The sequence below is a fragment of the Hippocampus zosterae genome, chromosome 3, assembly GCF_025434085.1.
Source record: "Hippocampus zosterae strain Florida chromosome 3, ASM2543408v3, whole genome shotgun sequence".
Classification (NCBI taxonomy): Eukaryota; Metazoa; Chordata; class Actinopteri; order Syngnathiformes; family Syngnathidae; genus Hippocampus; species Hippocampus zosterae.
Genome location: NC_067453.1, coordinates 21,425,053 through 21,437,294, shown reverse-complemented (window position 1 = coordinate 21,437,294; position 12,242 = coordinate 21,425,053). Strand labels below are relative to the sequence as shown.

Sequence of the window (12,242 nt, the reverse complement as noted above, 5' to 3'; positions counted from 1 at the left end):
AATAAAAGGAAAACAAAAAGCTGAAAACCCCCTGAAATTACCCAAATACTTCTTGACCTGCCATTAAAAAAAAACACAAAATAAAACCTTTCCTGCCACAACAGGGCTGCTACAGTGCGAGGGGCATCCTGTCAAAGGGAATCAGAGTTTAATAAAAAAACAAAGCAAAACTCCCTCAAGACCCTTGTCAGCATTAAGAGTTTCCCCATCTGTCGCATCACTGACTGGCCGTGGGCTTGCCTGAATCGCACTCATAACCAGTCATCACCATTTCGCTATTATCTACTTAAAGATGATTGGCCACGGTACTGACGTTGCGCTGCCAACTGTTCGAAGCGCCCTGTGCCTTTAACCGAAGAACACAGCTGACTGAACCCATTTTGGATTGAACCCCCCCACCCCTCAACTCCATTCCACTCTTCACCGCCTCTTTCCTCCCTTCCCCTTCCCCTCCCTTCTACCTTCTCTAAGCACGGATGTCATCAGAATGCAGCAGGGCTTGTCTGCGGGACCACACACACATGGAGTAATTATTAATAAGAGAAGATGACAAGTGAGCGTCCCTTACGAATGCTAAGAAGCGCCAGCAGACGGGAGATGACGGATATGTTCAAGTGGAGATGAGGCCCAACTCCCACTTGTTCACGGACCCTCGCAGGAGAATATGCGGGTCCCATTGAGCTAATCGTAACCCACCAAGATGGAGGCGCCCTTTGCAACGAGGCGGCGTGTTCATCAATAGCGATTCGGGATTTCACGGCCTCTCAGAAAAGAAGATGCGTTGGGGAGAGTGGGTGGGGGAGGGGGGTACTTACTGGTGGTTGCTCATGTTGAAAGGTTTCCGAGGGACGTTCACACTAAATCAGGGCAGGAGTAAAACGATAGCCACAGCAACCCGGCTCGACTCCATTCACACCTTTGGAAAAGACAGAAAACAATGAACATTATGTATAAGATGAATAGCATACGAAACACTAAATATCGTACTATATTTGCAAACAGCCACGTCAAACGACCAAAATAAAGTTACACACAGACGCCTGGTCGGCAAAGTTTTGGATCTTACACTTTGCATTTGCTTCTTGGTTGGCGGCAGCTTCTTCTCACCTCTTGCCTTTGCTCTGTTTAACTATTTTCCCAGGGAGCACTAAACTGTAATGGATTTTAAATCTCCCTTAATATACGTTCTGCTCTGTGAATCTGTGGGGCTGAGGAACACCGCATCTCTTGCATAGCAAGTACCAAGGGATGCTAGCTAGCTCCTTATGCTGCGGGACAGAAGGCCATTGAAGTCAGTTAAGTGACGAGCCGCTTTGAATGGAAGAGTCTGGAAAATCGCGCACGTTGCAAACTGGATCAGAGGAGGAGGTCGATGCATCATTGCTGTGGTGTTGACATGGAGCACCTTGCCAATTACGCAGATTTTTCTTTTTTTTTTACATTTCTCTCATACAATAGCGCCATGCCGGAGTGGGTTTTGTCCAGGTCCTATGACTTATTCCCATGTTCACAAAATGAAAAAAAAAAAAAAGAAAAAGACACCATTCACCATTGAGGCACGTCTATTGTTTTGTTACTGTTCATTTTTAAATCACATCTGTCACTTGTTGGTGACTCCTGGTCTATTCAATATGTGCAGCAATTATCTGGTAAGCCGTTCTCTGGTTATAATAGCACACAACTTTCTAAAAGTCAGCTGGCGTAGGCTTCGATAACATCTCGAGTAAATGGATAGATATAATTATCTTTGTACATTTGTGTTAAGACTACAGTACAAAAGCATTCATGTTTGTTTGCTTGATAATGTCGGTGTTGGAACGCAATAAATGTTAACGTTACCTTGTGAATCTGGGAGGGAAAAGAATGAAGTTGCCCGCCAACAGTTCTGACATCAACCTGACTCAACATTTCTTAACTTGGGTGTAAGTTTTGTGCTTGAATAACCAATACGACCGTGTCGGTTAACTTACGATGATTTGTAAGTGCCAAGCTACCGTCGCTTTATGGTGCTTCCACATGCTAGCAACAGTTTGTTGAAAGAATTTGTAAAACTGCCAATGGCTTTTTTTCCCCTCCCGTTCCCTTCTTAATAATCAGGCTACAATTCACCAAAGAACACCAAACAAGAGTCAACAGCAACTCAAGAATAAGCTGCTCAGCAAGATCTGGCACACGTTTTACATCAGTTGTGCTGCACATCCCACAAATGCATATTTCCTACAAATGGGGCATTATTTCCTAGGGAAATAAACAGGCTGTCCGAAAGTATGAATGATTATCAAGAAGCATTGTTTCACCAAAGAAAAAGAAAAAAAATCTAGGAAATATAGAGAAATAGCGAGGGTTTAACATTTCAGGGGTTATTTTTAACGCAGCAGTTTTTAAAGGCATGCAAAACGTGTTGAAAGTGACTTCTTGGCGCCTATCCCAGCTAACTTGGAGCAAATTAGCTATACTGTTGAAAAACAAATATTTACACTTACATTTTTACCGATGGACAATTTAGAGCTCTCAAGTAAACCTAAGATGGATGTTTTGAAATGTGGGAGGAAGTACCGGAAGGAAAACCATGCAAGCACAGAGAGAACATGTAAACTCCACAGTGGAGTTAAGGTTCCAACCCCAAAACTCAAAACTTTGGAGCAGACGCGTGAACCACTTGACGCCGTATTGCCATGATATAGCTTGAAGAACATTTTTAAACACAGCTAAGTTATATTTGAACATTATATTTAAGTTATATCGATGGGTTGCAGTTTTGACGTCATTCTACCCTGGAGATGAGAAATGCCAAATTTTGTTGCGCTGCTCCATTCTATTCTGACTCTGAGACGTATGTGCTTGCAATTCATCCTCAAGGTGATTCACTATGGCCTTGGTGGGAATATGATTAAAAACACACAACAACTTTCACCACTTTCATCTTTGATTTCCATTCATTCATCGAAGTGCTCCATCATGGTGATGTCTGTCTAAAAGGTTGCAATGTATTCACCATCTCGTTTCCAGCCAACGAGCCTTGGTCTATTTCTGCACAAGCTCATCCTCATCAAGATGCATTTGCAATCATGTCAAGCGAGGCCGACATAAATTGTGCTCGGAAGCCCCTCTGTGGGATTCTTCTTCTTCTTCTTCCCGATTCAACCCACACAAGAAAGGTAGAAAAAAGGAAGCAATCGAATGCACACTAACCTCCTGCGTTGCTTTGCTCTACATAGTGGAAAGTATGGTCGTGACTCATTTGCCCTCGCAGTGACGACGGGCACATCTCCCTCCTCGCCGATGATGAAGATCACAATGAGAGGAGCTCGGATCTCGGCTTGATTGAGTGGGCTGACAAATCCGCCGAGAACCAGCGTCGTCGTTCCGGGGACACAGCGCGACAAACAGACCTCCTCCTCCGGCGCGAGGGCACCATGCTTCGGGAGCAGGCGGCGCCGTCACCGAGTCCGGGGACACGGTCCTATCGTGGGAGGGTGGCTCGTGAATGTTTTTTTTTTTGGGGGGGGGGGTCTTCCACGCCCCCCTCCCCGCGATCACACCGGGGGCTCCATGTGGACGAAGAGGCTCACAACCGGGAGCTGTCCAAAAGCTGAAGTCCAGCGGGCGACGACGTTGATGACGACAATACAAGAAGCACAAATGTAAAATAAATAAATCATCAAACAAACACAATAATTGTCATAATATATATTTTAAATACGAATGAACTGCGTTCGCGTTTAGAAGCCACAGTAGACATTTTACTTACAGCTCTGATAAAGCGTCGAAGTCGGAGGGAGAGGGGCGAGGGGGGGGGGGGGGGGGGGTTGGGAACACTCTTGCTTCTTTTCACTTCCTTCAGCTTCCTCGCGATAACAACACACGCGCCAAAGCGGGAAGATGGCGAAAAAAAGGGTGGAAAAAAACATCTCATTTTCTTCGTGCTTTTTTTTTTTTTTTTTTGCTTTAGCTCAATCCGGATTAATTATCCCAAAATGTTGAATATTCAGCAGGGGAGATGTCTGCAATATTTCACAACAATATGCCCCCCGCCCCTCAAAAAAAAGGAAATAGGAGAAAACCACCGTTTTTGTGTGAGTGTAAACAACAGACCAATATGTAATTTCCCTCCGGATGAATAGAGTATCTGTCTATCGAAATCATAATGGCACCCTGTCTGTTTTTCATCCTCTGTTTAGCAGGACGTAGCCTGCAAACAAACAAACAAAGCCAAATACAAAAATACAAAGCTCTACGCATTGTTTTCACTTGTATTAATAGTTCAGCCTTGGTGGAAGTCTGTGCTCCATTGGTAGCATAGTTATAGGTATATGATCAGCATAGCATTGCTAAAACACCAAATCTAATGGTGGCCTCACCCTTCTTTATAATACTGTAAAACGTAATACTTTTGATACATTTCTGCAATATGCAGAAGATGAAGAAAGTACTATAGATGGGACAGTATGACTAATTTTCATATAAAGACAAAATAAAATTCTAAATTCGACACACCACACCCTCTGCCAAATTTAAATGATCAAACATCATCAAATATAGAAAATGAGGCTTTAAAATGATTTTCAAAAAATCACGCACTTCTCTCTGCTCTCAACACTGTGAGCATGTCCAATGAGGGCCCTAAAACCACACCTCGCTCAACTGTCGATCAAGCACCACTTTTATGACCTGGAAAAAAGGATGCTACTTTGTCTAGGATCTTTCTTATGCCTACATATGACTACTTGTTGGAAATGCAAGAATATAAAGCCGCCACTGGCTGGCATATATCCCAATTGGGTCGTCGCTGGCCACGTCTATGCTGCTTTCTAAAGTGCAAACACCAGTGATCACGCAAGTCGCTAAGCTATCACTAACTCAAAAAAAACCTCACACTTTTTTTCTGTGATGTACCTGTACATGCACTCACAGCTGTCAATGAGGCGCTCTAAAGCGGCCATGCCAGTGGACTAGTCATTGGGAAGATGGATTTTTAGGGTGTAGGCTTAAGGTTGGTTGGTGTAGGTTTAACGCTATAGGTCCACAAATGTGTGCCCCACAGTTCTCACTCTTTGCACGTTTTCAAACATATGTTATGTATTTCAAAACAAATCTCTGAATACTTAACAGTTTTACTACATCAGTTTTAAATCTTGGATACTACAAAAAGTCACATACAATAACTCACCGCAGGAATCTATGTGTATCTAATTAGAAATGTATGGTTGTAAGCAACCACAATGCATCCCAGTGGGGGTCCATTATTTATGATACTGTATATGTACCACAAGCCACAAATTGATCGGGTTTTCAATAATAGGTTAAGATGGTCACTGGCCTAATGACTTATAGAAAAATAAAGTCCAACCATCCATTTTCAACACTGCTTATCCTGAACCTAAAAGGGTTAAAAATAAATAAAGAAATAAACCAATGTTATCCATGAACACAAAAATAGAAAGTTATAAAAAGTGACACGATTGCACTGTCATCAAAAGAATTTCATGCGATACTATGATGAAAAATCTCTCCCGTCCCTGCTTTTCGAGTGAAACTAAACCACAACCCAGTGACACCATTTGTAGTTGGCACATAACTGTTAAATTATAGAAGACGGAGAAATGCATTTCATACAACTATGTTATCAGAACGGGGCCCTCTGCCAAGCCTGCAGCACGACACTTTGCCATTAAGAAAGCTACGAAACGATGAAGAAAACTTGCCAGCTGATGAGTCAACTAATACTGTAGTCCTTTTTAGGTCCTTTATAGTCCTGAGACAAGAGACACGAATCGCGTCTTTGAAAGAGGCATTCCGCAGCGCCTTGCCTCGAGTTCCCACGATTCCATTCATGCCTTCTCAACATGCCAACCATTCATTCGAATCTCACCACGCAGACAAGCGCAAATGTTGCCTCACTCATCCAAGGCCTGTGACGGAGAGACTCCTTTCGGGTGGTATGAGAACATGTGATTGCGCGTGGACCATCATCATCATCATCATCATCCATCACAGTGACTGCTACTGCGATTACACTACTGACCTCAAAGACAAACTGACAAATGGGCTATAGCGAGCTGGTATCGCATTTTCAGAGGCAATGTGGACAAACTGCATTTGCAACATATTTTCGGTGGCAGGAGCACGCCTACATGACGTTTGTCCTTAAAGGTCTAGGCGAAAGCAACACAGTAATCTGTGTCACATTGGGAAGTCACGGTTGCGACCAAAAGTTGGGATTTCACAAACAGGTAAGGACAACTGTTAGATATTCCTTAACTACTGTTGGGGTTTTTTTTCTATGTCATATAGCGCTGCCCTTTCTTCGTGCGAGCAAATAATTTAACCTTATTAAAGAAACAGTGACGTGTTTTTGTTTTGTAAGGCAACTATCACATCGGATGCAGCTTAAGTAGTTGAAGCTTTTCGGTAGGGGTTCCACAGAGATCAATTGTCAGCCTCCTATTAATCTGTTTTCACCTTTAATTCACCAGCACTTTTAACTCTCTGTCTAGGTAACAGAAAAAAAAGAAAAAAGAAAAGGAAAAAAAGATCCACCTTCCAGATGATGGCGGGTAAAAATAAAACTTGATTTTGAAACATTCCCCTTTGAGCAAGCAACCATTTGATCAATGTTTGATTTGTACATACAGAACATGGAGTGCCATGTGACGGGCAGGATGCCGCCTATTGTATGAACGGAGGCACGTGCTATAAACTTGCCTCGATGGAAACAATTTCCTGCGTGTAAGTTATGCAATCACGCGCAATGTTAATGAATTAGCATGATTGGACTGCCGTACCGAGAGATTCAATGTTACGTTTAGGTGCAACGACTACTACAAGGGAAGTCGATGCGAGCAGTTCCAACTGCTCATTGGAGCCTCCGAAAAGGAGCACCCGGGTTTAATTGTAGCACTGGTCCTTGTCGCACTCCTCATCTTAGTGGTCTTTGCTGTGATTGTCTACTTTACATATAAGTAAGTACACAAATAATGAAGGAAAGCTTTTCAAAAGAGCATTATAAAGAGCATGTTCTAAACTCTTGATGTAACTTGTGCCCAGGATGCTGAAAGCCAAGCAACAGAGGAAACAGAGTCACATAGAGTATTGGAAAGTCAAACCAAGAGTATGACGAGTGAACGTTGAACGTTGATGTGTTCTCGCAACACCCACATGGTGAGATATTTTTGAATGCCAGTTATTGTGCAGACTGGAGCTGGACAATTGAAAAAAAAAAGATTATTTTTTTCCTCTCCTCAATTTTGCGACTTCATACATGACTATTTTTTCCTTCCTATATATTAATTAACAAACACAAACAAACTCATTTGGATGACAATAAACAATATCAGATTTATGGTTCCATAAGTTAGGCTTATAAGCTAAAATAAATGCAAATGAACCAGGAATTATTTTCAAAGCCAGTTGCTTTATCGACTTCAGTTAGAGTTGTTAACTGACTAAACACTGACTTGCAGTCTCTTAAGCATTCACAGCAACAACTTCACAAATGTCTGCCAAACAAGTGTGGCGTAAACATAAGTCAGTAAGTTAACAATAATGCAAACAAATCTATGGCTGTCTCGCTCGATATAATGGGTTGGCTCTATAGTGGATCCTTTATAGACAAACTCGATCAGTTCTGAGATGCTCCAATTGGTTTAGATTGACACTCGTGTGGTCCCCATGAAATGGTGAGAAAGAAAATACATCGTAGGCTCCGACTTGGGCTTTCATAAACTTGTATTTACTCCCAAGAAAATACTTAAAGCAGCATTAACTCTCATAATTGTGTAAAAAGTGGTTAACTGCTGTCAATGGTGTTTGATGGCGAGTGTGTTCTCATGAAGAATAATGCCGTTTTTTCTTATATACAACAGATTCCGTTCTATTATTTTATTGTTAAATTTGCCATATTGTTTCGAGTAGCTAAAGATGGATGTACTGCTTTTCCGTCCACATTTTTATTTCCCACTGTGACAGCTCCCCCCTCCCAAACAATAATACACAAAAGCATAAATAGAACACACGTGGATGAGATGCTACTACGTCGTAACACGCCGTCACGCATGACCGCGGATGGATTTTGGTGTGACTTTGGAAGCAGATTTTTTTTCCTAAAAATGATGGTCGAGTTTTGAAATGTCTAAGCGATTTGGGGGTTTTCCCTGGACTACAAATGTATCACATTTCAATCTATGGGCTTTGACAAAAAGCACTGTAGATACAAAGCTTTGTTGTAAATGTCAAAACATACTCTGTATATTTTCAACGTGCTGCATGTATGACGATGAATGGCAACAAATTTAGTTTCAGTTGATGGTTCAATGGCTGTGATTCTGTACATACAAGCAATGTGAAATCGTATGACGATGGTGTGATTTTTTTGGGGGGCGGGGGGGGGTGAGCCAAACCAAAGCACACCTTTCAAATTCCATTTGTGACACTCAAAGTTGCACCACTGTGACAGGTTAATTGATACAATAAAAATGTCAAAACGGCATTTAAATACACGCTGAAAATCGGCAAAGCAAAACACAACTAACGGTTTCCCTTCTACATAACACTTTTTTGTGGTATTAACGGAATACATCGATGCTGCCATTTTTAGAGGTGATCACCATCTAGTGGAGAGAATTCGAAACATTTTTCATGTTTCCTCAAAACTTTACACTTGAAACAATATTAGAAAACACTGTCCATTGGTCCAACCCACATAATACAAAAAAGACGACCTAAACACGCATAATTATATGCTGAAATAGAAGAAGGCAACGAGTGGTTCATTTCAATCACTTTCCAAAGAGCATTGAAAAACCGGTTGGGCTCCATTTTTGTGGTTGGACTGCATTATTGGTGGTGTGTCTATGAGCTCTTTGATCATGAGTTGGAATAATAAAAGTTCATCAAATGTCTCTGGCCAAAACAAGTTCATTAAAAACAATTCAGGAACGAATCTGAAATATTTGTTCTATGAGGCCTGAAATCATGATTACTTTGACTTCTGCTTGTCACATCCTCGTATTCAAAACTGCGGGGTATCACAGTCTAGTGCAAGGAATTTTTTTTTGAAAATTTCATACAAAAATACATTGGTAAACAACAGCCAACTCTTAGAGCTATATAAAAATTTAAAGCAGTCACATTTTCTGGCAACATTTTACGCGCTTTTGGCTTCGTCAAACTCGTGTGCAATTTTCAGGGCTGTGCTGTTGAGTCTCACAGAATGCATGTTGGTGAGAATGCTGACCACCACTCCCTGCGGGAGGGTCTTGTGGCCGATCTCCTCACTGGGCAACACCAACAGGACACTGCTGGCCCCCACAGCGCTCCCTGTGTGCGACACGTAATGCCTGCGCTTCCTGCACTGCCCACATTTCTGCTCTTTCTCCACCACCTGCCAGCCTTGGCCGTACCATACGTCTTTGACCCAGTTGACCTCCGTTTTGTCCATCGGCGTCCAGAGTTCCACAGCGGTTTGGGGTTTGAGGAAGCCGGGCAGCAACCCTTCCGTGTCCTTAACGTGGGCCATCTGGTAGCTGTAGAGCAAAACATTACCGAACAGCAGCAGGTCCCCCACCGTGGAAAGGAAGCCGCCGCCTGCCCACTTGTACGAGTTGTCCACGTACGGGCAGTTGATCACCTGACCTCGCTTGTTCAGACGGTAATATCTGTGGAGGAAAAGCATTCTTCAGCACGCGCAATCAAAACAGACTTTCAAGAATCAAGTGAGAGAGTTTTGTTACACATGAATAGAAGTTTAAATGCAGGCATGAGTGAGTAATGATACCACTCGGGCCTTATTTCAAGGTACCGAGTACTCCCCACGGATGCCGATACGGGTCAACGACGCCAGTCACTGGCACCCTCTTGTGGCTGACAGAAAATTTTTTGGCCCCCTCCACCAGTTTAAGCTATCCACCCTGATAAAGTGCGCCCTGGAATTTGATTACCTAGAGCGATGGTAAATGACGGGTTCGTTTTTATCTGGCACAGTACTGAACATTCCAAGTTCGCGGAAGAGGTTGGCCATGACGTCCAGGAAGCGCTGGCCAGCAGCCTGCTCGATGATAGCACTGAGGAGAGTGTAGGCGTGGGTGGAGTACAAGAATGTTGTGCCTGCAGGAAGAGGAAGTGGAGTGAAGTGTTAAATTAAATTACCAAAACTATAACCGCTTCCTCATGACGCAATTGAGCAAGCGCTGCATGTGTTTTACCTGGTTTAAAAATGAGCGGGTCATCCTTAAAGAGGTCCAACGCCTGAGTGACACTTTCAAAATTCTCCGTCAAATAGTATTCTTCGTGGTCAAGATCTTTTTTCTGCTTTGCCCACGAAGCCTCTTTGGATTGGGCGCTCTGCTCTTTAGTGGCCTCACTTTTATTTTCACACAAGCTCTTATCCTCCATTTTCTCCGTCGTTGACTTCAAACGTCGCTTAGCTTTCTCCATGTCCTCCCTCACTTTATTACCATCCTTCTCGTAATGCCGTATACCACTGAGGTGTGAGAGAATCATGCGAGGTGTTATCGTGACCTAAAAAGTGATTAAAAAGAAGATCGTGTTCTTGTGGGTCAGATTGCAGAAGATAAAAAATGGATCTGCGTTAAGTTGAGGTTACTTACATTCTGACCATCAAACTGTTTTTGTGGAAACTCTGGTACATATTTCTGGACGGGCGCATCGAGATCAAGTTTCCCTTGCTCACGGAGGCGCGCAGAAACTGCAGACGTTAAAGACTTACTGATGCTGGCAATTCTCATCACAGTTTCCGGGCCACACGGAACACGATTCTCCAAATCGGCATAACCGATCCCTGAAATCCATTGGTCATTTGAAAGTGTCAATGAATAACTATTTTAGACACAGTAAAATGCTGAACAAAACAGAAGGCCCGACAGATTTTTGATGCCGATTCTCATATTTGGCAGAATAAAATTCTGATAACTCATTCATCGGATGATTCATTTAAAAAAATGATACAACAACTTTTTATTTTATTTTATCTCTTGCAGTTTACAACAATACAAATTACAGAGAGACAATTTCGAGAGAAAATCGGCCACCCTATTCAGGTTCTGACCCTTATGCGGTGAGCGATAGAGGCTTTTGAGAGAGTGAACGTTTTTTTTTATTTAATATTAGTCGTTTTAAACGGACTCCTTCGTGAGACATGCACGAACCTTCACACCAGACAGTAACTCCATCTACCGACACCCCCACCACCACGCCGGGAGCTCCGAACTCAGTCTGACAAGAGAAGACCCACATAAATCGACATAGCTGCTGCAGCAGAGCCAGACTGGTGGAACCTGATCACGTCCACATTCCTGTCTGCACACCTGGGCGCCTACCTGGATCCGCTCCACCAAGATTCGGCTCGATTTGATTGCAGCCTCGTATCGACGATTCGGTGATTCCGTCGCTGTATTATCACACAAACCATTGTTTTCCCTCGCGTGATATTTCAGTCCAAAGACCACGGCAAGACCCACACCGATCCCGCTGACCCACACCAAGGAAGACCTTGTAAAGTTTTGTGACAAGGTTGGGGTGGCGCCGCTCACATAGCATCGTCTTTGGTTAAAAACATTTGGCAGGCTGCGCGGCCTAGCTCGCGTAGCGGCTTGTGCGATCGGCAGAGCGGACACACGTGTGGGCAAAAGTATTGAATTGACACATAAACTACGTGGCACCAACAAGTTGTACATTTTAAAGGAATAAAGCGTCTTTTCTTGGTCAAAACACTTGGCTTCGATGGGACGTAGGTTGAAAAGCTTCCATTAGGGTTTGTCACGGCGAGCCAGACCTGATGAATTGAATACCGATTCTGAAAACATCGAGCGACCGACTCGGCCATACAAATGTAGGTCACCACGGCACAACTCTCATACATTTCATCACAGGCATAACAATTGACTGGAGTGCAAATCATGATTAAAACGAAAGCCAGATAAGTAAACATTCAATCCAGGTTTGCAAAGATGATTCAAAACCACTCCAGACTACGACCAAAATAATAAACAAAACGCAAGTACTGTATGTGGGGGCAGTCGACCACAAAATTACTCCGCTGACAAAGTACCACAATATTGACCAAGAAGTGTTGTACCAGGTCGTGGGACCCATCAGAAATCTGATTACCGGTAGCTCCGGTTCAGCCCCACAGCATTTTATTTTATATAATAATAATATATTTTAAAATTATTTTCTCCGTCTCTCTCTTTATCGATCAAGTCCATCTTTTGGCCTGGGAGAGA

The 12,242-nt window shown here is 42.9% G+C and overlaps 2 protein-coding genes and 1 long non-coding RNA gene across 3 annotated transcripts in view; 1 reads left to right on the top strand and 2 right to left on the bottom strand.

Annotated features, from left to right (window-relative positions):
- Positions 1-6,042, bottom strand: part of tmem266 (transmembrane protein 266) — a 33,937-nt gene extending 27,895 nt beyond the window's left edge. Inside the window, exons 1-3 of the mRNA XM_052060437.1 lie at positions 5,902-6,042; positions 3,193-3,592; positions 816-916 (exon numbers count right to left, since the gene is read on the bottom strand). Of these exons, the coding sequence (XP_051916397.1) occupies positions 816-829 (14 nt within the window). The 5' untranslated portion in view covers positions 830-916; positions 3,193-3,592; positions 5,902-6,042. The remainder of the gene's footprint in view (positions 1-815; positions 917-3,192; positions 3,593-5,901) is intronic.
- Positions 6,043-7,114: 1,072 nt separating this feature from the next.
- On the top strand, positions 7,115-8,352 carry LOC127597441 (uncharacterized). The gene is made up of 2 exons (XR_007961652.1): positions 7,115-7,433; positions 7,633-8,352. It is a non-coding gene; the product is annotated as an uncharacterized LOC127597441 (long non-coding RNA).
- Positions 8,353-8,380: 28 nt separating this feature from the next.
- lactb (lactamase, beta) lies at positions 8,381-12,200 on the bottom strand. Its single transcript, XM_052060436.1, is given in 8 exon segments — positions 8,381-9,656; positions 9,939-10,104; positions 10,203-10,518; positions 10,608-10,798; positions 11,166-11,232; positions 11,325-11,716; positions 11,719-11,770; positions 11,772-12,200. Coding segments are annotated over 8 exon segments (1,746 nt in total). The 5' UTR covers positions 11,823-12,200; the 3' UTR covers positions 8,381-9,145.
- Positions 12,201-12,242: the final 42 nt, after the last annotated feature.